Here is a 27,922-nt window from a genome sequence, read left to right on the forward strand (position 1 = left end):
AAGCACCTTCTTGACGTTTGAGGGTTGAGATGTAAGCTCACAAATGTCCTCGGCTTTACCCCAGTAACTTTCTAAAAGGCGTCATTTTCTTACACAACCTTGTGGTTGGGTAAGGTTTGAAACGACTGTGAAGCGGTGATGAAACAGCCCCTGTGATTGATTGGCTCATCAAATGATCTGTTCTCCAGTGGCCTCTGGGCAGGTTCTTCATGCTTTGGTGAGATCTGGCTCGTGACAGGACACTTAGTTTGTTGTTCACCTGGTTTTCCATCCATTAGGTGGCGACAGTGACTTCATGTTCCTGTGCTGATCCGTGGCAGGGTGGACAACACCGCTTTACTTGTCCTCACTAGACAATGATTAAACCCACATGCTTACGGAAATAGCGAGCACAAGAGCTGCGTTGCCCACCTAGCCGGTATTCTGGGTGGGATGACTCATGGGATTTAAAGATGTCCGCAGTGCTTCATTTTGTGACGAGAAGCGGTTTTTTTATTTGCAGGATGTGGGGTCTTAAAACATGAAATGGGGCCAAGGTTCATAGACGGTTTTCTGCAGCCTGCAGTCACTGGTTTACTCATTTCAACACTTGGGTTAGTCACAGGTCTGTCGTGCAAAGGCATGTGACTACTGACCCGCACAGATTCCAGAGGAATCCGTTTAGGTGTGTCAAAGTCAAGCGAGGAGCGTTTTGAAGCAATCCGATAAATACTTTCCTCACACGTCATCGACTGTCCTCGGGCCAACAGAAGTGTCATACATTTATTTCAAAATTACACGGACACGCCATTGTTCTGACCCTGTTTCTGCAGCAGCCAGTGATTCAGCTAACACACTCTCGCTTCGTTCTGCTATACTTGCGAGGACCCCCCTCGTTGACTACAATCATTCCCTACGAGCCCCTTAACCGTCAGAGCCACATGCCTATCCTTAACCCTGAACCCCCAATCTGAAACGGGGCCCCTTGTAGAAGTGAGGGACACCCCCCCCCCAAAAAAAATGGGTTCCTTATGGGTTAAAAACTCACGTTGCTCCTCAGATAAATACACCTCAACAAGAACAAAAAAAGGGAACACCCAACCCCAATAAACGCTTGACCTGCCCCAGGTTGTGTAATCGTGCGCCGATCCCCGGGGCCCTCCGCGGGCATCGGCGTATCCTTCCATCTCTCTCTGTGTCTCTCTGGCACGTTTTCTTTTTTTTTGCAACCGGGGGGCCCCGCTCGCGCAGGGCAGCGGGCCAGTCCGCGCGCGTTCCTCCCACTCAGCGCTCCGCGAGCCACGCCGAGGCGTTCACATCGGGACCGGACGAGCCGAGGTTTTGCCACACTCTCGTTTCCGCGGAGGTAAGGTGATAAAATCCCCCCCCCCCCCGGCGGCGGCTATACTTCCCCTTCCCCACTCCCCCCTAAATGTGTTCGTTGCGTTTTGTTGTACTTTAAATCCGAAGAGCGGGGGGCGGGAGCGGGTTTTCCGCTTCTTTTCCCAGAATGGCGTCAGAGCGGCGGGTAGTTGGGGAGGGGAGGGGAGGGGAGGGGGGGATGCTGGAAACCGGTGACCTCTACGCTGTCCGGAAAGAGGAGACGCGGGCGCCCGGAGGGGAAGGGGAACCGGATAAGACGGCGTTAGTTTGTCTACGTACGCGCCTTTAAACGTATATATATATGTGTATATATATGTTTGTGTGTCTTTAAATGAAATTGTGGTTTTTCTATGGTGTACAGCGCGTGCTCCGCTAAAGAGAGCGGCGGGATGCGATGGCTCTGTTGCTGAGCCGCCGGTCGTACCAAAAAAAAAGCAAACACCCCCCAAAAAAAGTCGTCGTTTTGGCTGAAAAGTGCCGGCGGAAGACGGCAACTTCGGATGGGTGTTGGCGATGTGCGCCGACCGGGGGGGAAGGGATGGAGACGCGACGGGATGCGTCCCGCGTTGCTCCGCGCTACTTTTGAGCCGGCTCACCGCGATGTCTGACGCCCGCCCGTGCAAGCTAATGTAAGCTAATGTAAGCTAATGCATGCTAATGCAAGGTAATATGCGCTAATGGAGATAACGGAGATCATGAAGCTAATGGAGATCATGAAGCTAATGGAGACAGCGCAAGGTAGTGTAAAGGACGGCGTACTAAGGCGAGGCTGGTACAGAGGGATGTTGTCTGGCAGAAAAGTGATTAGTGCAAGAAGAAAGAAGCAGCTGGAGTTTGGATTTATACATAATCCAGTGAGTCAAGTAAATTCTTTATATATATATATATATATATATATATATATAACTTTGTTAAAAGGAGCACTCAACGATAGGGATAGTGCTCAACAAATAAGGAGCAGAATAGTCCAGTGAGTCAAGTAAATTCTTTATATATGTATGTATATATGTATATATATATGTATATATATATATAACTTTGTTAAAAGAAGCACTCAACGATAGGGATAGTGCTCAACAAATAAGGAGCAGAATAATCCAGTTAGTCAAGTAAATTCTTTATATATGTATATATATAACTTTGTTAAAAGAAGCACTCAACAATAGGAAAAGTGCTCAGCAAATAAGGAGCAGAATAATCCAGTGAGTCAAGTAAATTCTTTATATATGTATATACATATATATATATAACTTTGTTAAAAGAAGCACTCAACGATAGGAAAAGTGCTCGACAAATAAGGAGCAGAATAATCCATTGAGTCAAGTAAATTCTCAGTGCAAGCCTGTTTCATGCCATAAGCAGTTGTCAGCTGTCAAGAATTTACTTGACTCGCTGGATTATATATATATATATAGGTCAGGGTATTGCTTATATTGTAATGGTCTCCTGCAGAAAAGTTGAAGCTGAAAGTCTGTTGGAGAGCTGCAGATCTTGTCTCTTCAGTGCTCAGTAAGGCTCCTGCATCCTTACTGAAGTGATGAGAAAAGAAATAGACACCGATTGTTCAAAATCTACTATTTGTCTTCCTGATAATGTTGTTTCTGTATAAAGTTTTTGTGCGCCATGCCTATACTACCTGACAAATGGCCCTCATTATAAACAAGGGGTTGGTATAATGCAGTTGTTGGTGTAGGTGGTGTAATCTACACATCTGGTATTTATTCATCCACCATGTGTTTAACACTGGATAGCTATTCACTGCTTTCAAATTGCTATGTATTTCATCTGCTGTCCAGTGTTTACTTAGCCAGAGTTCATTCCTATTATACAGTACACGTCTATCATAATGGATGTTACTCATGTTACACGTTGGATGTTACTCAGATTATTATAATCTAATCATAGTGTTTACATGAGTTCAACATAATATTTCAGTATCTTAAGTAAGATCAATGTATATTATGCATATTATATATATGTATGCAGTTGTGCCATTGTTAGTGGTGGACCTCTTCAACTGTAATGATAATATCCATAAGTGGTAGAAACGGGTTGTACAAGAGCTACATGGGGATTGAATTAGGCTGCTTTAGCTAAATTTGAGAAGTCTAGCCCAAAGCCTGTCACATTATTGTCTCTGATGTCCGGGGTCATTCTGGTAACCCTGAATTAGTAGAGTTGTGTCCTATTTTCACCTCAGGTTCCCACAAACCCTCTGCATCAAGAAAGACATACAAAGAGACTTACAGCGGACATGAGCCAGATACTGCCCTTGGAAAAGTCTGACATTTGAATGGGTCACATTGCTTGGCCGGGCACTTTGAATGTGCAGAGCTTGCCTGTGTGTATTTGTTACTGAAATAATGCACAATTTGCAGTTTCATAATGCACACTGACACACATGATACAAGGATGGCAGGGTCAAGCAAAATATATATAATGTGCATCCGTTCAGCATCTATGTAGATTCTATATTATGGCGGTATGCCAGTGTGGTTGCAGCTACAGAGGCAGGTGTAGACAGTGTATAGTAGCACACTGTGTTAATGTGCAGTGGTGGAAAGTAACTAAGTACATTTACTCAAGTACTGTTCTTAAACACAATTTTGAGGTACTTGCACTCTACTTAAGCGTTTCCATTTTCTGCTACTTTATACTTCTACTCCATTATATTTTGGAGGCAAATGTTGTACTTCTTACCCCACTACATTTATTTAATACCTTTACTTATTAACAATATAAAATATAATCAACAAATAAATGCGGAGTATTATAGATTAAGATAAGACTATATTGATGGGGAGGGGGTCACAAGCTGCCCAGTAGTATCCTAAGTAGTTAAAATAAGCCCCTCCTTGACCAGCTGCAACATTAACTATCCATTAATGCATCAATAATTATAATACAATAAAGTAATATTTCCATCCATCCATCCATTATCTGCACCGCTTATCCAGCTCTCAGGGTCACGGGGATGCTGGAGCCTATCCCAGTAATCATAGGCTCCAGCTGAAATGGGCCCTTCTGCACAATGAGTACTTTTACTTTTGGTGCTTTAAATATATTTTGATCCTAATACTTTTGTACTTTTACTTAAGTCAAATTTTGAATGCAGGACTTTTACTTCTAACAATATTTCTGCACTGTGGTATTTCTACTTTTACTTAAGTAAAAGAGCTGAGTACTTCTTCCACCACTGTTAATGTGTCATGATGTAACTGGACTGAGTGAAATGAATAGTTTGAAACAAGAATGGGAAATGCAGGAAATGAAGAAATCATGGCTGTAAAGTGGCATAGCTTGGAGTGATACAGAGTTATCCAGCCATTATCCAAAGATGACAGCGCAAATTCACATTTGTAGCGGCCTCACCCAGTACCGTCCATGCAGTGTCTTGATCCACATCTGCATCTAAGTTCTGTCTTTGTTTGATGGCTGGGGGAGCTGGCGCTGGATCGGCTGGGAGAGCTTGTTGTGCTGTGTCCTGTGAGCCCAGGGACCACGGCCCTGCCTGGAGCTGTGCCTGAAGCAGTAACATCGAGGGCGATCTGGCAGGATGCGGAAGCGGGGCAGGCTAAGCTAACTGCTAGCCCATGTAGACCGGAAGTTTCGATAACACGGAGGGCGGTCTAGCGGCCGTGTGGAGTGCAGGGAGGTGTGTCAAAAGTGTCTGTCTGGGAGAGCTAGCATTGGATTGGCTGAGGGAGCCTGGTGTACTGCATCCTGTGGGCCCAAGGACCACGTACCTGACCGGAGCTGTGCCCGAAGAGGAAACACCAAGGGCGGTCTGATAGGACACGGAAGCGGGGCAGGCTAAGCTAACTGCTAGCCCATGCAGACTGGCAGTTCTGACAGGCATCCTGGCTGGTGTTTGTTCTCCTGGATGTGATTTTGTTTTTTAGTTTGGATATAGTATGTGGTAGTTTGGATATATGTGTTCTTGTAGCTCTTGTAGTTTTGGATATGTGTTTTTGTCTTTGTGTTGCACTGCTGTGGGCTGGGGGAAATTGTTTCCTTTCATTTCATGTGCACAAGTGCATGAAATGAAACGGCAAAGTGTTTCTGATTCTGAAACCCATGCAAGCAATTCTTGTACGTATTGTTAGTGCTTCTACAGCTGTATTTGTGGATCGTCTTACATGTGACTTTTGTCTGTGTGTCAAAAACTTTGGTCTGATAACTAAATGTTGGCTAGGTTAGCTGTCAGTTGAATGAGTTTTGTAAAAAAATTCAAACCTCTATTTATTTTAGAGCAGCTATGATATGAGCAAATACAACTGAGCACTGGATGCATGTCAGCTACTCCTGAGTACGACTTGGATGTTTGTCATCTTTTTCTTATCCGTTGTGTCTTTTTTAGGTGCTAAATGGAGAGTTTTAATCATAAACTGAACGCCTACATAGAATCATGGATGGGGCCCAGAGGTAAATTCTTTGACAAAACTCAAATATTCACCTGAGTATTTTCCATTAGTGTGGTGATAACGTCGTGCCACCTATGTGTCAGTCGTATCGTTGTGTTGACAAGCCGTAACTTGAACAATACACTGCCTTCAACCTTTATCTCACATCTTTCATTGCATGGTTTACAGGTCATGGTTTCATAGAAGAATGCCAGAGAGTTTGTTTTTTTTTTTTGCACCCTCATGTTACTTACATGATCCTCCAGAGTGTTAAGCTAACACACCCCTTGGTCTAGTCTTTATGTCTACTATCTTGATCTAGATGTCTACCATCCTCAAGGCTCAGCGTTTTCGGGTTTTACCGATTTTCACCGAAAAATACCCAGATTTTTTGAAAGGAGCAGATCGGTTTAAACTGATTTTCACCCGGATTTTATGTTTCCACAGATTGAAAGTTGTTCCTGTTCGTGTGAGGTTATGTAACAGTGTCCTCTTGTGGCGAAATTCGGCATACTGGGTGGCTTTGAAAAATAAAAACCGAAAACGCTGAGCCTTGACTATCCTCCCCATTGACTCCAATTCACCCGCTTTTGCCAGAAAAAAACAGACTTTACCTGCCCCATCTCTGCCTAACATGTCCTATATCAGCAGCAGGTATAAAGCAAACATGTCTCTCTGACAAAACGCTTTCCAGATCAGCGGGTCCGGGGATGGCTGCTTTTGGACAACTACCCCCCAACCTTCGCGCTGACCATCATGTACCTCCTCATTGTGTGGATAGGACCCAAGTACATGAGACAGCGGCAGCCGTTCTCCTGCAGAGGACTCCTGGTGGTGTACAATCTGGGCCTCACGCTTTTGTCCTTCTACATGTTCTATGAGGTAAGCGGGGCCGGCCATCGTCGACAGGCACCGCTAGACACACCGAACTGGGCAGAGGGAGTAGGGAATCACTGCAGTGCTGCACAGCAGATAGATAAGAGGGAAGTGAGTGGCGAGACGTGACAGTGACCCCCCCCCCACACACCCACACCCCAAGAGTTGCATATTCACTATTTACTCAGGTAGCTGTCCACAACTGTGGGATTTTCACGTCCGCGCTGGACTCAGATTAGACATAGACCAGCAGCTATTTGTGTCTTTCGCTGAGAAAGCCACCACCATGAAAAACAATGCTGCTGGTGGGGTGGTGGGGGGGAGGGAGACACAGCTGGACACTGACAGGCTCATTGTTTCGACAATCAAATCCCTCATATGTCCTCAAACACAAACGTACAGCCCTCTATTGTTTTGCTGGGAAAAACTGCCATTTTACATAAACAGCCAACTAAATAGGGGAAATCGATAGATATATTCTCCACCAATGAATGAAATGATCATGCCACAGTGCTTTACAACCGAGATGTGTAGTTGGAGCATTTAGTGGGGACAAACTGCAGTGGGATCTGCTTGTCTATTGGCTTCCCCTAAAGAAACCTGGGTATTTTACTTCAAAATGTTGCTCTGATAAGAGCCTGTAAACCTGAAGTCTCAGCGGCTTGTCTTTGTGTCTGCGTTGCGTAAGCTCCCAGAGGAGCCGGGCTTGGCTCAGCTCGACCTCTCCTGGCTCACGCTGTGTGATTCATTAAACCTTGTACTCTGACAGTGCCCCTGCCATGGGGTGAACTTTTGGTACTGCGAAATCAATGCCACCTGATGTGAATCAAAGTCCCCGTCAGCCTGGGTTTTTTTTTTGGTTGAGCTTTCCAGGCTACAGTGCTTATAATCTCATAATAGCTGTAATTAAATTGCGAGGCAGTTTCCTTGTACAGTTCAGAATGTCAGGCTTAGAGGAGAAGAATGAAGGAAGGATCTTTCGATGCCATTGTGTTGGAAAATATGTTTTGCTTGCAAACGGATCTTCCCTTCGGTCTGTGTTCGGTTCAATACCGGTGACAATTTCTTGGCTTCTAAATTAATTAGAAAAGCTTTGTTAGATTGGAGCAGATGGTGCATCAATAGCAGCACAATCAATATCAGGACATTGCAATATCCCTTTACTTGATATACAGGATGCAAATAGGGCTGGGCTATTGTCTTTGCAGAGAAAAATTAGAGAAAGAATGTCACAAATGTCATGAAGCTTTCTATAAGAGGTTCTCGTATTTTATCCGTGGTCTATCATCCCTCTTTGCATCTGTACCCAGACCAATGGGTCTGTTCACTTTTACCTTGGCATGTTTTTGATTGGTTTTCTAAAATAAGGCCTTAATGTTCTTAATCTAGTCAAGTCAATTTTATTTGTATAGCCCATTATCACAAATGACAAATTTGCCTCAGTGGGCTTTACAGCAATACAATATCCTGTCCTTAGGCCCTCACATTGGATAAGGAACAACTCCCTAAAAAAGGAGAAAAAATAGGAAGAAATCTCAGGGAGAGCAACAGAGGAGAGATCTTTCTGCCAAGACAGACAGACGTGCAGTGGGTGTTGTGTGTGCAGAATAAAACACAATTTGCAGAATACAACATTGAAAGAGGATAACAGAATTATAATGGAATTATAAGGTATATGAAGAATATGATGAGGAGAATGCCAAGCAGCGTCCAGATGCCACCAGAACAGCCTAGGACCTGAGCCACGTGACAACTATCACCATGTAGACCTGACAGAAGGACAGACTCTTGGATTTACAAGATATTTATAAAACAAATGTGATGAGGAGGATGCCAAGCAGTGTCCAGGCAGCGACCACCATAACCATGTAGACCTGGGAGGAGGACAGACTACACGTGCACACAGGGGAGACTCACATCACACCATTCACACACACAGAAGAAGAGAAAGGAGAATACCTCATTCAGAGAAAGAGAAAGGATGTGAGGGAAGAGAACAGTTTGCAATAGTCAGTAATCTATACTCTATAATCTTGTTGGCGGAACAGTGCTTGGTAAAGTCATTAAGACAGAAACCGACCTGCCATGCAATACAGGTTATGAAATACTCAGGTTAAAGGCAATTAATTGTAGGTTAAGGCAGTTTAAAGGACTCAACAGACTCGGATTGTCTGACAGCAGCAGGCAGGTTATTCCACAAGAACGAGGCCTGATAGGAAAAGGCCCTGCCACCAGCTGACTTCTTTTTAAATTTGGGTACACACGGGAGCCCTGTATTTTGAGAGCGGAGAGCTCGAGGTGGAATGTACAGTTGAAGGAGATCAGACAGGTATGATGGGGCAAGCCCAATTAGGATTTTATAAGTCAGCAGAGGCACCTTGAAGTCTGATCTAACATGTATTGGAAGCCAATGGAGGGAGACACGAATTGGTCTAATATAGTCAAATGTTCTAGTTTTAGTTAGAATTCTAGATGCAGTATTTTTAACCATCTGAAAACTTTTAGTACTAGCATGTGGCAGACCTGAAAACAGAACATTACAGTAATCAAGTCTGGGTGAAACAGATGCATGTATTAGAGTCTCTGTGTCAGCCATGGACAGGAAAGACTGAATTTTAGCTGTTACATAAGTGAAAAAAAGGCAGTCTTGGTGATTTCTTTAATGTGTTTATCAAAGGAAAGGCTGGGCTCAAATGTAACGGTAAGATTCTTGGCTGCCACACTTTGTGAAATCACGGACTTGTCAATTGCTATTGTTACTTGATCAAATTGGTGTCTGTGTCAAGCAGGGCCAATGGCCAGCATCTCGGTTTTATCCGAATTTAAAAGCAGGACATTTAGTGACATCCAGTTTTTCACAGCAGCCAAGCAGGCCTCTAAATAAGTTATTTGAGTAAGATCGTCATAAACATACAGCTGAGTATCATCCGCATAGCAACGGAAATTTATTCCATGACTGCATATAAGTTGGCCAAGAGGTGAAATATAAAGAGAGAAAAGTAGAGGGCCAAGAACCAAGCCCTGAGGTACGCCATATTTAACGGCAGAGAATTTCGATATAATATTATTATAGCAGACACAACGTGTTCTTCCAGATAAGTAGGACTTAAGCCAAGAGAGAGCTAAGCCAGAGACATCAAAATTACAATTTAGTCTGTCTAATAGTATACAGTGATCACTGGTGTCAAAGGCTGCACTGAGGTCCAGTAGTAGAAGCACAGAGGTGGAATCAGAGTTTATAGCAAGTAGAAGATCATTCACCACTCTGGTCAGAGCAGTTTCAGTGGAGTGACAGGCCATGAAAGCCGATTGAAAAGATTCATATAGATAGTTTTCTTCTATATGGGTCAGAAGTTGTTGATACACAAATCTCTCTAGTACTTAAGAAAAGAATGGAAGATTAGAGACTGGTCAATAGTTATAATATATAACAATAATAAATTAAACATATATAGCACTTTTATAACACTCAAAGTCGCTTTACGATAAACGGGGTGAAACAAGACAACAGATAAACATAACAGACATAAAGGATCGGGTGGAAAGGGGGGACTATGAGAGGGAGAAGCAGCAGCCACACACGACGCCAGCAGTGCTCTCCCCCTTAAACACATACAAAAGGGGAAGAAAAACAAACATCATAAATCACAGATGAAAGCATGTCTGAAGAGGTGAGTCCTGATTGATGACTTGAATGTGGGCAGATTGCAGCAGTGTCTGATGTGCTTGGGGATGGAGTTCCAAGAGGAGGGGCAGCAGGTCGAGTGCTCGGTCCTTAGTCTGCCTCAAATTAGGGGTGGATGAGAGGACACGGGGGGGGGGCACGAGAAGGCAATAGAGAAGAGGTGTGTCTTGAGAGGGGATTGGAAGAGTTGGAGGGATTCTGAGTCTCTAATGATTTGGGGGGGTGAGTTCCAAAGCCTGGGAGCTGCCCTGGAGAAGGCTCGGTCACCAAAGCCACGGAGGTTGGACCTGGGGGTAGAGAGAAGGGAGGCTGAAGTGGAGAGGTATGGGGGAGCCAGTTTGTGAAGGGCTTTATAAGAAAGAACCAGGATTTTGTAATTGATCCGGTGGGAGATGGGTAGCCAGTGGAGGTCTTTTAGGACTGGGGTGATGTGGTGCCAGGATTTGGTGAAAGTTAAAAGTCGGGCGGATGCGTTCTGGACCAATTGGAGTCTCTTGATAGAGCTAGCACTGATGCCATAGAGGAGTGAGTTGCAGTAATCAAGGCGGGAGGAGATGAAGGCATGGATCAGTGTCTCAGCAGCAGGGCGTGTGAGAGAGGGTCTTATTTTCGCAATGTTGTGAAGGTGGTAGAAGGAGGATTTGACCATTTGGCAGATATGGGGCTCAAGGGAGAGGGTGGGATCAAGGATCACACCCAGGTTGTGTGCCTGGGAGGAAGGGGAGACATTAGTGCCATCGATTGTGAGTGTGAGGTTGTTGATTTGGCTGAGAGTGGACTTGGAGCCAATAAAGAGAAGTTCAGTTTTGTCACTGTTGAGTTTGAGAAGGTTTTGCTGCATCCAGACTTTACTTGCAGACAGACAGGAGTCAGTGTGAGAGAGGGTGGACTGTGAGGGGATTTGGTGCTGAGGTATATCTAAGGTATATATTAAGAGACCCTGGAACGAGATGCAGTTTCTTAAGGAGAGGTTTGACTACAGCTGTCTTAAAACTGCTGGGAACAGGGTGTCCGGGTGGCGTGGTGGTCTACTCCGTTGCCTACCAACAAGGGGAAGGCCGGTTCAAATCCCTGCATTACCTCTGGCTTGGTCAGGTGTCCCTACAGACACAATCGTCCGTGTCTGCGAGTGGGAAGCCGGACGTGGATAAGTGTCCTGGTCGCTGCACTAGCGCCTCCTCTAGTCGGTCAGGGCACCTGTTCAGGGGGGAGGGGGAACTGGGGGAAATAGCGGGATCCTCCCACGTGCTACATCCCCCTGGCGAAACTCCTCACTGTCAGGTGAAAAGAAGCGGCTGATGACTCCACATGTAGTGGAGGAGGCATGTGGTAGTCTGCAGCCCTCCCCGGATCGGCAGAGGGGGTGGTGCAGCAACCGGGATGGCTTTGGAAGAGTGGGGTAATTGGCTGGATACAATATTGGGGGGGAAGGGGGGGGCCCCAAAAAACCCCGCTAGGAACAGTGTCAGCAGTAAGTGATAAATTAACAAATGAATCTAGCAAAGCCCTAGCTTTAATATTACTTTGGGTAACATGAAGGTAGGCGGGTGATACATGGTGAAGTGGCATTTTGTCAAGTTATGTGTGAAACATACTGAGATCATGCTGCTTTAATTCATTTACCATCATTTTGATCCTTTTGTTCAAACAATTGCCCAACCTTTAGTGTTTCATCTCACCAGGCGAGCATAAGCGCGCATAAACTTTAGAAATGCCCCTTGCATTGTTTAAGGGGTCACGGTGTTGACAGAATAAAGGCAAAGCTTTTGTTAGTATAAATATGACAGAATGCATGAACAAGTCCTCTGTTAACAAAATGTAGTAACTGTTCACCAGTCACAGTGGGTATTTAAACAATGGGTCATAATAGCATGACACCAAAGTATATTGAGGTTATTTGTCTGTCTCTGTCTGTCTATCTGTCCATCCATCTGTCTTTCTTTCTACTTTTATCATTTGAAATAAATAAAATAGCCACATTGTTTGCCAGAACTCACATTTTTTCATATTTTTGTCAGTACATTGAGTATGTTTTGTGTGTATAAATATGGTTTATGTACTCAGGATTTGGTGCATGAGTTTTTGCACACACTTTATCCATTTATCATTTGTGTGAAATCCTTCTGTCTTCAGATGGTCACTGCTGTGTGGTATGGAGGTTACAACTTCTATTGTCAGGACACACACAGTGCAGGAGAAGCAGACAACAAGGTGAGACGGTTAGACCGGCCATTTACGGCCTCTTTATGTTTATTGCCGAGCAGTTTTGTTGTAATATCTTTGGTAAATATCACAAATATACAATAAGATAATGATTCAACCATTTTTTTTCTCATTGCCATGTATGGGACGAGTGCAGACGCGAACTGCTGTAACTTGCCTTTCAGCAAGTTGTGTATTCTCTCTTTTTTTATTTTCCAAATCTAAATCTTTAGTTTATATGGGCCACTACCTGCAAATCCCTGCAGATAAGCTGCAGAGACAGAGAGTCAATTTAATCCGTGCCATGTCATTATGATGATTCTCTTTAACGTCCCTCGTGGGCCTGCGTGTCTAGGAGAAAACCCAGCCCATAGTGAAATGTGCACTGGTTTGTATTTCTGCAATGATAAAAAAAAGGGATTTATTGATGTCTTTTTACTACAGATTGCTTTTATGATTTATCCAGAGCCATAAAGAGCCTAAGGACACATGACTGCTTATTCCTTTGCATGTATTAAACATTTTGGGCTTTCTGGAAACGAAATTTCGGATATACACAACAGTATACTAACCACACTGGCAAAGGTCGTCCATGGTAAAAGAAAACAGATAATTAAAAATGATGATGATGATGATAATGTTTTGTATTGGGATCTGAATCCTCTGTGCTTTGCTTGGTCTCTTCTCAGATCATAAACGTGCTGTGGTGGTACTACTTCTCCAAGCTCATCGAGTTCATGGACACCATTTTCTTCATACTGCGAAAGAACAACCACCAGATCACATTCCTGCACATCTACCACCACGCCAGCATGCTCAACATCTGGTGGTTTGTCATGAACTGGGTTCCCTGCGGTCACTGTGAGTGGGTTTAAACAACTTCACCCTCCAGTAACCCAAAACACTCAAGTAATTGCGTTTGCGATTTAGCTGTAGAGATGCCTAAGTAATTCAGGGCCACGAACATTAGCACCCTCGATCTCAAAAGAGCCTTTTTCCGCAAAGACTAAAATGACACAAAACAGCTGATAATGTATTGATGACTACAAACGTTCCTTTTGTTGTCTTGATGCATGCTCAATAATCCAGGTAGGAAAATCAAAGGTTGAATCAGTTCATCTGGATGCAATGTTTACTGACAGATATGTTTTGTCACTCATGTAAATAAACGTTGTATCCAGATGAACTGATTTAACCTTCTTTCCTTTTTCTTTCTTTTTTCCCAGGTGTTTTCCCACAAATTTAGTTGCTTAATAATTGGCTAGAAAGCGGTGTCAGTGACATTTGGCTGCATACACCAATAATTTGTCATTTTTCTAACAAATGAAATAGGATTATTTCCCGACAGTGCGTTTTACTGTTTCGTTGCCATCACTGCTTTAGGTTTGCATTGACTATTTTTATCGGTCTAGATACAGTTACAACAATGTCCACAAGGGGCAATTCCTTTTTATCCCACTAGTTGATTTTGCATGAGATCAGGCAGGCGTCTCAGTGGGCTATCATGTTTGCGGATGACATTGTGATCTGTAGTGAGAGTATGGTGCAGGTTGAGGGGAGCCTGGAGAGGTGGAGGTATGCACTGGAGAGAAGAGGAATGAAAGTCAGTAGGAGCAAGACAGAATACCTATGCGTGAATGAGAGGGAGGACAGCAGAATGGTGAGGATGCAAGGAGTAGAAGTGATGAAGGTGTATGAGTTTAAATACTTTGGGTCAACTGTCCAACATAACAGGGAGTGCAGAAGAGAGGTGAAGAAGAGAGTGCAGGCAGGGTGGAGTGGGTGGAGAAGAGCGTCAGGAGTGATTTGTGACAGAAGGGTACCAGCAAGAGTTAAAGGGAAGGTTTACAAGATGGTTGTGAGACCAGCTATTTTATATGGTTTGGAGACAGTGGCACTGATGAAAAGACAGGAGGTGGAGCTTGGAGGTGGCAGAGTTTAAGATGATAAGATTTTCACTGGGAGTGACGAAGAAGGACAGGTTTAGGAATGAGTATATTATAGGGACAGCTCAGGTTGGATGGTTTGGAGACAAAGCAAGAGAGGCAAGATTGAGATGGCTTGGACATGTGTGGAGAAGAGATGCTGGGTATATTGGGAGAAGGATGCTGAATAGGGAGCTGGCAGGAAAGGAGAAAAGAGGAAGGCCAAAGAGGAGGTTTATGGATGTGGTTAGGAAGGACATGCAGGTGGCTGGTGTGATGCAGGAAGATGCAGAGGACAGGAAGAGATGGAACCGGATGATCCGTTGTGGCGACCCCTAATGGGGTAGCCGGAAGTAGTAGTAGTAGTAGTAGTAGTGGTAGTTGTTGTTGTTGTAGTTGTAGTTGATTTTGCATAAAAATTCCAAATAAATAGCCCACCTAAAGACCGACAGACCAAACTTAGAAATGTTTTTATGAGCTAACTGGTAAATTGCCAGTTACTTGCTGTTCATTGACTCATTACCCATTGAAGACAAATGACTTTCTGCCTCTCCCTCATCTTCATCAGCCTACTTCGGTGCCTCCCTCAACAGCTTCATCCATGTGTTGATGTATTCCTACTACGGGCTCTCGGCGATCCCGGCCATGCGGCCGTACCTTTGGTGGAAGAAGTACATCACGCAGGGACAGCTGGTGGGCCTGTCCTTTATTTACTCTTTATTTTAGTTATTTGTGAGGGAGCATGTACAATATTAAATACAACATAAATATTTCCAGGTGACGTATTGTACCGGGTTTAGCTTAAAGCTAATTTTCACCTGCAATCCCTTGAAAGGTTACCAGTAAAAACAAACACATGCATGATTTGCACAAATGCACAAATACAATACAATACAATACAAAGCGTCCAGTCCAAGGATACAGCCCTCTTGTATGTCTGCTAGCCAAAATTCTTGCTGTACTTCTGTTTCTTCCATCTTCAGGGTCAGCTTACTTCTCCCCTTCATTCTAGCACACTGACCTGTAACTGTCTCCATCTTTACTTCCGTCGGCATCCACTGTACTTCTTCCCCCAGGACCCCTGGTCTCACCAAGCTGATGGTGGACCCGGTGTCGACCAGGGCAATACAGGTGTTGCCATTCAGCTGACAGGAGACATGGAGGCTGAAGCCAGAGCCAGTCCGTCCAACAACTCTGGGGCAGTTACTCAGGGGGGAGGTTGTATGGGCCGGCCAGTCCCCCTCTAGGCGGACCCTTGGTCGTTTCCTGGTTCAGAAGTGGCAGCTACTTGGGTGACAGGCCTCCGTACTCGTTGGTAGAAGCGTCTTTTTGTCTTCTGACACTCCTGTCTTTGGTGCCCTGGTTTCCCGCAGCCCCAGCACAGAAATGGTTCGCTCTTTGTGCTGCCAGGACGGATGTGCGTGGCTCCTCCTCACTTTCCTGTAGTGCCCGCACATGATGGCACAGTGTTGGGGCCGTTGGGGCTACTGCTTTTTCCACCATGATGGCCTCCACCGCTTCTGCCCTATGCAGCGCCTCTTCAATGGTGAGTGGCTTGGCAAGCCGCACCTGTTGCTTGAGGTAAGGTGGCTGTAGAGCCCGTAGGAAGAAGTCCAGGCCAGGCACTGGATGTCAGATGGGGGCATATCAGGATACGCACGGCTCACCAGGTGTTGAATGTCAGCCACCAGGGTACCCAACTTCTGCTGGCCGTGTCTCTGTCTTGAATTGAGTTGATCCTGGAGGCTGATCAGTGATTGGGTGTTGCCAAACCGGCGACCCAGGGCAGTGGTTAGCGCCCCCAGTGATATCTCTCCAGCCGCCAGGTCTAGGAGCGCCTGCCTTGCTTCTCCCTCCAGGGCTGCTGCTAGGCTGACTACTTGCTGGTTTTCTGTCTATCTCATCACCCTAGTAATCAGGTTGAACTGAGCAAGGAATCTCTCCCAGCTGGAGCTCCCGTCATAGCACCCCAGCTTCACCGAGGGAGTGTTTTGGCTTGGCCAGGGGTTGGAACGTGAAAGGCAGGGAGGGGACTGAGGCAGGATGGCCTCATGTCCTCTTGTTTGTTGCTATGGTTCAGTAGAGTTGATGAGTCTTGTACTGGAACCACATCTGCAGGGTGTGTTCAACTCTCCAGTAGTGGCAGATGGGGCAGTGAGTAACTTGGGTTGAAGCTCCCTCTCTGTAGATCGTGTCAAGCTTGCTTTTGGTGTTTCCCCCTGGTGGCACACTCTCCAATCGTGCCCAACTTGCTTCTGATGGCTGCCACTGGTGGCTCCCTCTCCATGGATCATGTCCAGCTTGCTTCTGGTGGCTTCCCCATGGCTTGAAGGGCTGGCTGTCTTTCATCGCACGGTCGGGGCAGGACGCGGCAGGAGCTCTTCGTTGGGCTTGCTCTGAAAGAGAAGAAATTTTCCATTTCCTCGGGACTCTGCCCCTCGGACACTACCCAACGTGTCTACCGAACACAGGGGTGGGCACAGGCCTCCCCCTTCCTGAGGCCGCACTGCGCTGCTCCCATCTGGAAGAGAGAGCAGACATCTGATCTTCTCTTCGAGAGCAGTGATTTCCGTACGCCCTTCGGCCAACATTTGCTGCCTAGAGAAGTCCATCCCACTTCTGACACCAATGTGACGTGGTCAAATAATGGACTCCTCAGCCAACCTTTCAGAGTTAACCAGCAAGCTTTTAATGACCGTAAGACAAGCCAGTGATAACACACATAGGTTTGTATTGGTCTCAGCTTTCCCCCTTTGAATGACCACAGAACCGACCTTACCTATCTGCCTACTCTTAACACCCAAGGTCGGACCCTTTAGTCGACTGGTTAACGTTGTCACCCGTGGTGTAGGAGATACGGGTTCGCGTCCCAGCTGTGGCGACTGTTCCTGGGCTGCCCCCCTGAATTTGCTGCATTGGTGTCAGAAGTGGGATGGTGAGACCGTGAGGTCATCGGAAGCATGTGTGCCCAGAGGCGTGAGGGAGCTGATATGCTGAAGCACAGGGACGCGCTTCCCGAAAGAGGGGAGTAGTGTAACGTACAAGGATAAGTAGACATGTTAGCCCTTGGCTAAGGGGTCAGACCTTTAGTCGACTGGTTAACACTGTCGCCCACGGTGCGGGAGATATGGGTTCGCTTCCTGGCGGCGGCAGCTCCCAGGCTGCCCCCCTAATTCGCTGCAGTATATATACAGTACACTTTAACGGTGCAATGTTCAAAGTTGCAAAACTAAAACCCAATGAAAAGTGCATGTGCCTTAAATGCTAGTCTAACTCAAGCACATGCTGCTGAACAGTGTTTGTATATTTGGTTAGCTTTAGCCAGATTTTTAAATTGAATCTAATTCTTAATATCAGTAGTAAGTGTGTTCCATTTTTAGTGGCCTTATAGAGAAAGAGGACTGTTGTTTACACATTCATACGTTATCCTGTCTCGGATTAGAAGTGTTGAAATGAAAGAGGGCGGCACGGTGGCGCAGTGGTTAGCACAGTCACCTCACAGCAAGAAGGTCCTGGGTTCGAGCCCCGGGATAGTCCAACCTTGGGGGTCGTCCGGGGTCGTTCTCTGTGGAATTTGCATGTTCTCCCTGTGTCTGTGTGGGTTTCCTCCGGGGGCTCCGGTTTCCTCCCACAGTCCAAAGACATGTAGGTCAGGTGAATCGGCCGAACTAAATTGTCCCTGGGTGTGAATGTGTGTGTGAGTGTGTGTCGGCCCTGCGATGGACTGGCGGCCTGTCCAGGGTGTCTCCCCCCCTGCCGCCCAATGGCTGCTGGGATAGGCTCCAGCATCCCCGCGATCCTAATTGGGATAAGCGGCTTGGATAATGGATGGATGAAATGAAAGAACGAAGCAGAGCGTGCGATGGTGAGATAAGGGAAGACACGCCAGTGTTACCTGGTGGTGATGCTCATGTTTGCAGTCTTTCTTGCCTCGGCACTGCTATTTTGAGGTTCAAGTGCTCTCCGACTATTTTCTGCAACTTTCTCTTTGGCTTTAATGCAACACTTTCACCTTCCATTTGAAGTATTTTAGGCACTGGATCAATGGTGCATTGAGCCATTGCATTGAGAACGATGCATTCTCTCTCTCTCTCCCTGTCTCTCTCTCACCCTCTGTCTCTCTCTGTCTGTCTCTCTCTCTCTCTCATGCATTTGTATTTATATTCATGTCCCCTGCTTCCCTCCACAGATCCAGTTCTTCCTGACCATGTCCCAGACGTTGTGTGCAGTAATATGGCCGTGTAGCTTCCCTCGGGGCTGGTTATACTTCCAGATAGGCTACATGGTCACGCTGATCCTCCTCTTCTCAAACTTCTACATCCAGGTGAGCTGGGATTGTCACAGTCTGTTCTTCCAAGTCGAATTAAACATTATATTCTTTAGAAAGAAAAACATACTCCTACTCTGTTTCCCTCCTAAAAGTGTGTTTGGGCAGTCAAACAAATAGATGCAGCTGGTGCTGTTGCTGTTAGTAGGCGTATTATTCACCTGACTACTTTTTTGTGATATTCTTGGGTTTGAGTACATCTGGGGGAAAAAAAACAGTGTTAATACCACTGTGTTTCCTGTATCATTCATATTAAGTAAATAAGATATATAGGACATCCGGGTAGCGTAGCGGTCTATTCCGTTGCCTACCAACACGGGGATCGCCGGTTCGAATCCCCGTGTTACCTTCGGCTTAGTCGGGCGTCCCTACAGACACAATTGGCCGTGTCTGCAGGTGGGAAGCTGGATGTGGGTATGTGTCCTGGTCGCTGCACTAGCACCTCCTCTGGTCAGTCGTGCGCCTGTTCGGGGGGGATAGCGGGATCCTCCCACGCACTACGTCCCCCTGGTGAAACTCCTCACTGTCAGGTGAAATGAAGTGGCTGGCGACTCCACATGCATGGGAGGAGGCATGTGGTAGTCTGCAGCCCTCCCCGGACCGGCAGAGGGGGTGGAGCAGTGACCGGGACGGCTTGGAAGAGTGGGGCGATTGGCCAAGTACGATGGGGAAAAAAAAAGGGGGGGGGGAAAGAAATGTGTGCGCCAGGTGGTCTTTTATGGCCATATTTGTCAGGCTAATCTTCAGATGGCTGTTTACCTGCATGGCATCTACATCTCTCTCTCTCTCTCTCTCTCTCCCTCTCTCCCTCTCTGTCTCATCAGACCTACAAGAAGCACAGCAGGTTTCAGAAGAAAGAGCACAAGAACGGCTCCGTTGCATCAATAAATGGACACGCGAACGGGGCGTCGCCCCTGGAGGGCGTCACGCAGAAGAAGCTGAGGGTGGAATAACCCATGAGACGCCACGGCCCACCGTCGTCGCAGCACACGGCCTCGCTGCTCGGAGGGATGAGTATCTTCATTTGAGAGAGATCATAGATTAGTCTAGTCTTCACTTGACTACACAAAAAAAAAAAAGAAAAAAAAAAAAGAAGCCATAGCCACATATAACCAGAGACTCTCCATGTTCCTTGCGCACATTACCACTCGTGGTATTGAAGCAAAGACTACTGTAGCATGCCCGACCCTGCACGACGACGCTTCTGCCCCGTATTAAAGTCACTCCGGCGCTGACAAACTCGCTTTATGGCTCAGCGAACTGCTCCTTTTTTTTTTTTTTTTACGTTTGCCACCTGGAAAAAGAAAGCACACGTTGTACGTTTTCTGTACAGACGATCCAAAGACCAACGCTCACATGAGCACACGGGCAGCGCTGCAGGTGCCCTCCCCGCCGTGGCCCTCCACCTGCAGTAAAGGGAGCAACTAGAAATAACACCTAAGAGCTTTTAACGGTCCTTAGTCACACTTATCATGTGTAGAGACTTTCCATTGGTTTGTTTTTGTTGTTTTGTTAGGTTTTTTTGGGCACACATAACCACAGCCGGCGTCTTGTGTTTCCTTTTGTCTCCTCCTCGCCTCTTCTGCTGTGTTGTTCTGCTTCAGTCCCCGTGTAGTCGTGCAGTGCGGTCAGGTTCGACTGATTATCGATAGGCTATTTGCACAATAGTTTTTGTTTTGATGTACAGTTTTACCACTGAGTGGACCTGCAGCCGGCAGGTTTGTGTTTCACCACTCCTCCAGTTTGGCAAATTTAGTCCGACTTTGGGACCCGGTCACATGAAAACACGGCAACACTCTTGCCGAATGTGGTACTGGCCAACATCTGGGTCCTGCCAGACTGTTTTAAAACACACAAAGGTGAAGTTTCACAAACTGTCCGTGTTAGAAAAGTCTGTTTCCCTCTTCTGCTGGTCTTCCTCTTGCAGTAACTCCCCGTCTCGTCTGGCAGTGAATTACACGACGTTTAATCTCTGTAACGTATTCTCCACTGAAGATAACTCATCATCTCTGAATATGATAGTGTCTGCAGAGCGGCAGTGACGCTGAATACAACCACACAATTTAGTGACGTGCAACTTAATTCTGCTCTTTTGAAATGCATGGCTCCAGTACCTGATATTCAAATCAGGTTCACCACGAACCGCTCGATTTGATGAGCCACTACATCCATCCATCCATCCATTATCTAAACCACTTATCCTGTCATTGGGTAGCAGGCAGGGAGACACCCTGGTCAGGCCGCCAGGCCATCACAGGGCTGACACACACACACACACACACACACACACACACACACACACACACACACACACACACACACACACACACACACACACCTAGGGACAATTTAGTACGGCCGAGTCACCTGACCTACGTCTTTGGACTGTGGGAGGAAACCGGAGCACCCGGAGGAAACCCACGCTGACACGGAGAACATGCAAACTCCACACAGAGGACGACCTGGGACGACCCCCAAGGGTAGACCACCCCAGGGCTCGAACCCAGGACCTTCTTGCTGTGAGGCGACTGCGCTAACCACTGCACCACTGTGCCGCCCAGTTCTGGTTCAAATGTGGTCAAATGGCCTGCTTGTTTTCAACGGCTGTGAAACCAACATTACTGATATTTGGAATTGACCCACTGGCCATACTGAGTGAGGACGGGGGCCGAATACGGCCCACGGGCCGCCAGTTGCCCATGTCTGCTCTATAGGAAGAGGCAAATAATCCAATGGAGGCATCTCTTCAGCGGGTGGTTCAAGGTGCTCAGGGATTGTCGATCTTTGACCTTGTGTCCATAGCGGCTCCCAATCATATACGAATGGGAGGGGAGCCCCACAGAGGATGACCTGGGACGACCCCCAAGATCAGGTGACCTGGCCATACTAAATTGTCCCTAGGTGTGAAAGTGTTAGCCCTGTGATGGCCTAGCAGCCTGTCCAGGGTGTCTCCCTGCCTGCTGCCCAATGACTGCTGGGATAGGCTCCAGCATCCCACGACCCTGATTGGGAGAAACGGCTTGGATAATGGATGGATGGATGATATATATATATATATATATATATATATAGTGCCATTTGGGGCACAGTGTTCTCTCTTCAGTTACTATCCATTTCTCCTCTTTTTAGCATTTTATAAAAAGGGTACCATACCAAGCATACTCTGGCATCCTGTTTCCCGCCCATGCAGTATATGAAGAGGATTTCAAAACTTGTTCCACATTTCACACATCCCAATGTGTCCGATTAATTTCTCCCCCATCAAGCCATTTTGGAAGATATATATTCAATAAAAAATATATATATTTAAAGAAATAAAGTCACAATATTTAATGTGAGATCATCAAATCCAATTACACTTGTTGAGTCAAGAACCTCAAAGATTTATGGGAAAATGCCGCTGTGAGACATTGACATTTTCCACTAGTTCCAGTCGTCTCCTTTTCCGTGAGGCAGATTAACATAATCTGCGACACTAGGACCTCATTTTGTCAACATAATCACAGACTGGGGTTGAACCGCCACCATGGGCCTCACAGGACAACAAGCAGTTGTCTCAAATTGTCCTGAAGTGAACAAATGCCAATCAGTTGCCTCGTTAAAACCAATGAAAACTAAATAACGATACCGCATCAAGTGCACTCCTCTCTGGAGCTGTATCCTCCAAAGCAGCACTGATGTTTTTATGTACCTCACCACTGTTTGGAGCTGCTGGAGGTCAGATGTTTGGTCTGGACAGCTCCCAAACAGCTGAGCGGCACAGCAGGCGGCCACGCTCACGTGCACAGCAACCGAAATTAACCTCCAATTTGGCAGCCATATCCAGTATGGTAGAGATAAAATATATCTTGGAGACCTGCTAAGATATCAATATCTGTTTGCATTAACTTGGCATATTTAACTTGCACGGCCAATATTTGTTCTTAAAATTTAATCGCCTTTTTACAACATGTCATAAGATCTACGGGAACGAGGGATCACATCTGTTCACTTGATATCCATTATAGGAACTAATTTTGAGTTTAGCATCAACAGATATTTTACACAAAAGATGGTGCAGCAGAGGGGAAGGATGCAAAAGCAAAAAGAACTGTACAATCCAGCAAGACTTTTCTCGGTAGTCACCAGAAGCGATGGTAGGTGTTGCACATGAAGGCGGTTGCGACGTGCAGCAGATGTGAGGGTTTGCATGTGATGCTGACCCGGCTGCAGCAGCCTGCTGTCTGAGCGACAGGAGCAGCATCGCTTGTGAAGAGACAAAACACAACTTAAAGCCCACTTCCTGAACTTGACTTCAAACCCTCGGTGTATTAGCAAGAAAACACCTCATTGTGGTTTGTTCCATTTCCTGCTTATTTCCTCAGGATGGTTTTATTCTTGGGTAGTGGCTCTTCCGTGCTAGTGAATAACATGTTTTTTCCTTTTCTTTTACGGACAAAAACTAAATCAACAAGTGAACATTGCATTTTGACAGCGGAATTTGTATGTTCTACCACAGCTTCTATTCACCTTCTATCCAACTTCTAACAGATGATTACTATCTATCCCTGCGACTCACAGACCCTGTTTACACTTGGTTTTAAAATGCGCTTTGGGTGATCGGCTCACAAGTGGACAGCGAGACACATCGCCGTTTGCACCAGTGTCTGTCATGCGTCTCCAGATGCGTCCTGCTGACCACTTGTGATCAGACTTCCTGTTACGTCCTTGTCGGGGACGCATCAGGACGCATCAGCGTTCACACTACAAAAGATATGTGGTCAAATGCGTCCCAGACCACCTCGGCAAGTGGTTTGAGTAACCGGCTCACAAAACGTTTTGGTGGTCGTTCACACTTGTATTTAGCGCTGTCCGCTTGTGATCCGGTCGCACACAAAAAAAAACGCATTTTAGAGCCAAGTGTAAACAGGGTCTAAGGATTCGAACTACTTGTGTTTGGTACAATGTGACTTGTGAATTTATCCCATGTAGTGGGTGATGTAGGTCATACTTATAATCACATTATAATGACAAGGACGCAAACCAGAGATATAGAAAAGCCCCCGTTTTAGTCCTGTTTTCTTCAGTAAATGCCCCTCACCCTAGTGCAGTTACACACATTTTACTTGTGAGTTTCTCGGTTGTTTCTACGTAATAATTGGCTCGTAATTTAAAAGGGTTATCCTTCTTTCCTCTTAATGCATTTTAAACATGGAATTTTAATGATATATGTAGCTGAAACCAGATGTACAGTATATATATATCCATATATTTATTTTAAAAAAAAGATATTGTGTATGTGATGTTGTAAATGATGTGCTTCCCAAATTAACATTCGATCCAGCCTCTGCTAAGAACACTTAAGATGCTAACAACACACTTTATGACTGTTCTCCTGAAAAACACCGGTACGTTTTGCCTTACGGTTGTTGCTACTTAAATGTGTGCATAGTATGTTGGTATCCCGTTGTGCTGAGACGTCACTCGTACCCGTAACCCCGACCCACAGCCCTGCTGCTGTGCTACCCATATGCCTTAAGAATGAAACGCAGCAAGCCTGAAGTCCATACAGCTACTAGTCAAGCCAATGTCCTCATCCACTGACAGCGTATGTGCTTTCCATGACAGACGTAGTTCGTAGGTTTAGAGATGAAGTACTGGTCGAAACGTTGGGGGGAGGTTTCCGGAGCGACCTGAAGCGGTCAGGGGTCATCTGCACCATTCCAATACAGAGGAACGCAGCTTCACTTGTAGTTGCATTTAAGCTGTCACAAGAGACGGTGTGAATAAAAGCTCTAACTTCTCCTCTGTGCCCTCTAGTCATTTCTGCTTTCTTTCTTTGGTCAGCGTGTGCATTGAGGGTAGAGTCACATTAGAAATCAGAAACACTTTGTCGTTTCATTCCCCCCCCCCCAAGCCCACAGCAGTGCAACACAAAGACAGAAAACACATATCCAAAAACTACAAGAACACATATATCCAAACTAACACATATATCTAAACCATGCATCCATGATCCAAACCGCCTATCCTGCTCTCAGGGTCGCGGGGATGCTATCCCAGCAGTCATTGGGCGGCGGGGGGGGGGGGGGACACCCTGGACAGGCTGCCAGGCCATCAGAGGGCCCAAATTAGAGATACAAAAATAAATTCAGAATTATAAAATTGTAAGTATTTCCCATTGTTGTTATGACAGGAATATCCCCAGGGGCCTCAAAGAGGGCCCTGACAACAAGAACACCAAAACATTGTCTCCGTACAGAAAATAGCAATACTACTAGTAGTTCAAGTGTATCAATATTTCAAATGTATAAAACATACAAATGATTACAAATACATTTAAAAAATAATCACTGTCCAGGGGAACAAACACCAGCCAGGATGACTGTCGGAACCGCCGGTCTGCACGGGCTAGCAGTTAGCTTAGCCTGCCCCGCTTCCGTGTCGTCACGACCGCCCTCGGTGCTTCCTCTTCGGGCGCAGCGCCGGTCAGGGCCGTGGTCCCTGGGCCCACAGGACGCAGCAGACCAGGCTCCCTCGGCCGATCCAGCGCCGGCTCTCCCAGCCATCAAACGAAGACAAAACTTAGACAGACGTGGACAAAGACACTGCATGGACGGTGCTGGGTGAGGCCGCCGCAAACGTGAATTTGCCCCGCCATCAGTGATCAGGCATCACTGGTGTCTTATAAGCAGAACCGACAGAGCGCGAGGGGGGAGAGATTGTGATGAGGAGGGGGCCAAAGTTAGCGAAGACTCAGTTTCCCAGTCGATCCCCCCCGTAACATGTTCATGTATATTCTAGAGGAAAACGCCCGTTTACTGTAGCGTTCCTCTCAGCCGTGTTGGAGCCCGCTCTCTGAACACCGTCTCACACTGTGTGGTCCTTCAGTCCCGTAGCTGAAGATGGATGTCCTGTTCATTTTGAAACCACCTTCGGTATGCAACATGGCCCTGACGAATTATTGGCATCCTAGTCATCCTAATAATTTCGACCCTGATTGTAAAAAGCTTTTCGGTTATGAAAGGTTTTTTTTTTAACCTCTGTATAGGATGAGCCTGAGATCCCAGAGAATAACGTCTGAGGCCACAGGGAGCTCATGGGATGGTTGTGAACATACCAGTCATGTCAGCGTACATCAGATAGAGACGATCAAGTGTTAGTTTTATAAAAGGTATTAGAAGAAGAAAAAACGAGAAAGAAAGTCACTTTATTGTCGTCGTTGTAGTTGTTTGGTTACAGTGAATGTGTTCTCCGCATGTAACCCATCCTATTGTACAGCGGCAGTGGGCAGCTGCAGCACCCGGGGACCAACTCCAGTTCTTCTTTCCATTGCCTTGCTCAGGGGCACAGACAGGAGTATCAACCCTGACCTACATGTCTTTTTGATGGCGGGAGGAAACCGAAGCACACGGAGGAAACCCACGCAGACACGGGGAGAACATGCAAACTCCACACAGAAAGGACCCGGGACGGCCTGGGGTTTGAAACCAAGGGCCTTCCTCGCTGTGAGGCAACAGTGCTGCTTACTAGTTACACTTTTAAGTGGTCCTCAAAGCTGGGAATCCCAAAGGAATCGGTGTGAGCAACCTTGTCTTGCCACGAGGGTTTCAGTAAAACAACGTTTCATCCCTCATTTCAGTGACCTCTTAATAATACAGTGGCTTAATGACCAAAAACAATGATCGCTTTCATGTGCAAATTACGTTGTGTTGAGGACGCGCGCCAGCTCTTCCAGAGACAGAAGACCAGGAAGGCACCGGACCAGGAAGGCACCGGGCCCAGATGGCGTGTCACCCTCCTGTCTTAAAGTCTGTGCTGACCAGCTGGCCCCCATTTTCACACTGGTCTTCAACAGATCACTGGAGCTGTGTGAAGTCCCCTCCTGTTTCAAGAGCTCCACTATCATCCCGGTCCCCAAGAAACCCCCGTATCACAGGATTCAATGACTACAGGCCCATTGCCCTAACGTCTGTGGACATGAAATCCTTCAAGAGACTGGTGTTGGCTCGCCTGAAGGAAATCATCACAGGCCCCCTGTTTGACCCCCTGCAGTTTGCCTACCGAGCAAACAGGTCAGTGGAGAATGCAGTCAACATAGGACTGCACTACATCGTCCAACTCCTAGTCTACCCAGGGACATATGCAGGGGTCCTGTTTGCGGAGCGTTCAACACAATCCTCCCAGATATCCTCCACTCCAAACTCACCCAGCTCTCTGTACCAGCCCCCATCTGCCAGTGGATTAAAATCTTCCTGACAGACAGGAGGCAGCAGGTGAACCTGGGGAAAATAACATCCAGCACCTGGACAATCAGTACTGCTGCCCCCCCAGGGATGTGTGCTCTCCCCTCTACTCTTCTCCCTCTACACAAATAACTGCACCTCAGGACATCTGTCTGTTAAACTCCTGAAGTTCGTGGACGATATAGCCAGCATTGGCCTTATCCGGGATGGTGACGAGTCTGCATATAGATGGGAGGTTGATCAGCTGGCCCTCTGGTGCAGCCATAACAACCTGGAGTGGAACAAGCCCAAAACAGTGGAGATGACAGTGGACTTCACGAGGAGTCCCCCAACACTGCCCCTCCCCCCACACCATACTCAACAGCACAGTGTCTACGGTTAAAACCTACAGACTTCTAGATTCCACAATCTCCCAGGACCTAAGGTGGGCATCCATCATAGACACAATCATCAAAAAGGCCCAGCAGAGGATGTCCTTTCTCCGCCAGTGCAAGAAGTTCATCCTGCCTCAGGAACTGCTGATTCACTTCTACACTGCAGTAATCCAGTCTGTCCTCTGCACATCCATCACTGTCTGGTTTGGACAGAGACAGACTACAACACAGTTAGGTCTGCAGCAAAAATCACTGGTAGCAACCTGCCCTCCATTCAGGACTTATACACCTCCAGAGTCAAGACACGGGCAGGCAACATCACCGCAGACCTACATGGCCGATAAACATGATGCTGACTGTTATGCCACTGTATTGTGTATAAGGGTGGGGATACCCGCAGTCGGTTTGGACTGAAGAGGTCACTTGTCCGGGTGAACTGATCCACCTCCCGTGATGTTCTTACCTGGATTACTGAGCGTGCATAAAGACTCCTCGTGTTAAAGGACATTTGACCAGTCGTTCAGCAGCACAGGTCAGACACGA

General features: G+C 46.4%; 1 protein-coding gene across 3 annotated transcripts; it reads left to right on the top strand.

The window, feature by feature from the left end:
- Positions 1–994: 994 nt before the first annotated feature.
- Positions 995–21,086, top strand: elovl5 (ELOVL fatty acid elongase 5). 3 transcript variants are annotated; one of them, XM_056292447.1, is made up of 8 exons: positions 995–1,345; positions 5,723–5,787; positions 6,460–6,647; positions 12,460–12,537; positions 13,218–13,389; positions 15,022–15,146; positions 18,643–18,777; positions 19,605–21,086. In XM_056292447.1, the coding sequence occupies exons 2-8, from the start codon at positions 5,730–5,732 to the stop codon at positions 19,731–19,733; spliced, it is 885 nt and encodes a 294-aa protein (XP_056148422.1). In that variant the 5' UTR covers positions 995–1,345; positions 5,723–5,729; the 3' UTR covers positions 19,734–21,086. The 3 variants fall into 3 exon arrangements, with proteins under 3 accessions (XP_056148422.1, XP_056148421.1, XP_056148423.1); XM_056292446.1 differs by lacking the exon at positions 995–1,345 and adding an exon at positions 1,561–1,637; XM_056292448.1 differs by lacking the exon at positions 995–1,345 and adding an exon at positions 2,064–2,216.
- Positions 21,087–27,922: the final 6,836 nt, after the last annotated feature.

Source organism: Lampris incognitus, chromosome 13 (genome assembly GCF_029633865.1).
Source record: "Lampris incognitus isolate fLamInc1 chromosome 13, fLamInc1.hap2, whole genome shotgun sequence".
Lineage (NCBI taxonomy): Eukaryota > Metazoa > Chordata > Actinopteri > Lampriformes > Lampridae > Lampris > Lampris incognitus.

Excerpts from the sequence above, each read along its gene's own strand:
- elovl5 (XM_056292447.1), top strand. The coding sequence starts at position 5,730 with ATGGAGAGTTTTAATCATAAACTGAACGCCTACATAGAATCATGGATG. Across the intron at positions 6,648-12,459 it reads CCTTCTACATGTTCTATGAG|ATGGTCACTGCTGTGTGGTA; the intron begins GTAAGCGGGGCC and ends TTCTGTCTTCAG. Across the intron at positions 15,147-18,642 it reads ACATCACGCAGGGACAGCTG|ATCCAGTTCTTCCTGACCAT; the intron begins GTGGGCCTGTCC and ends TTCCCTCCACAG.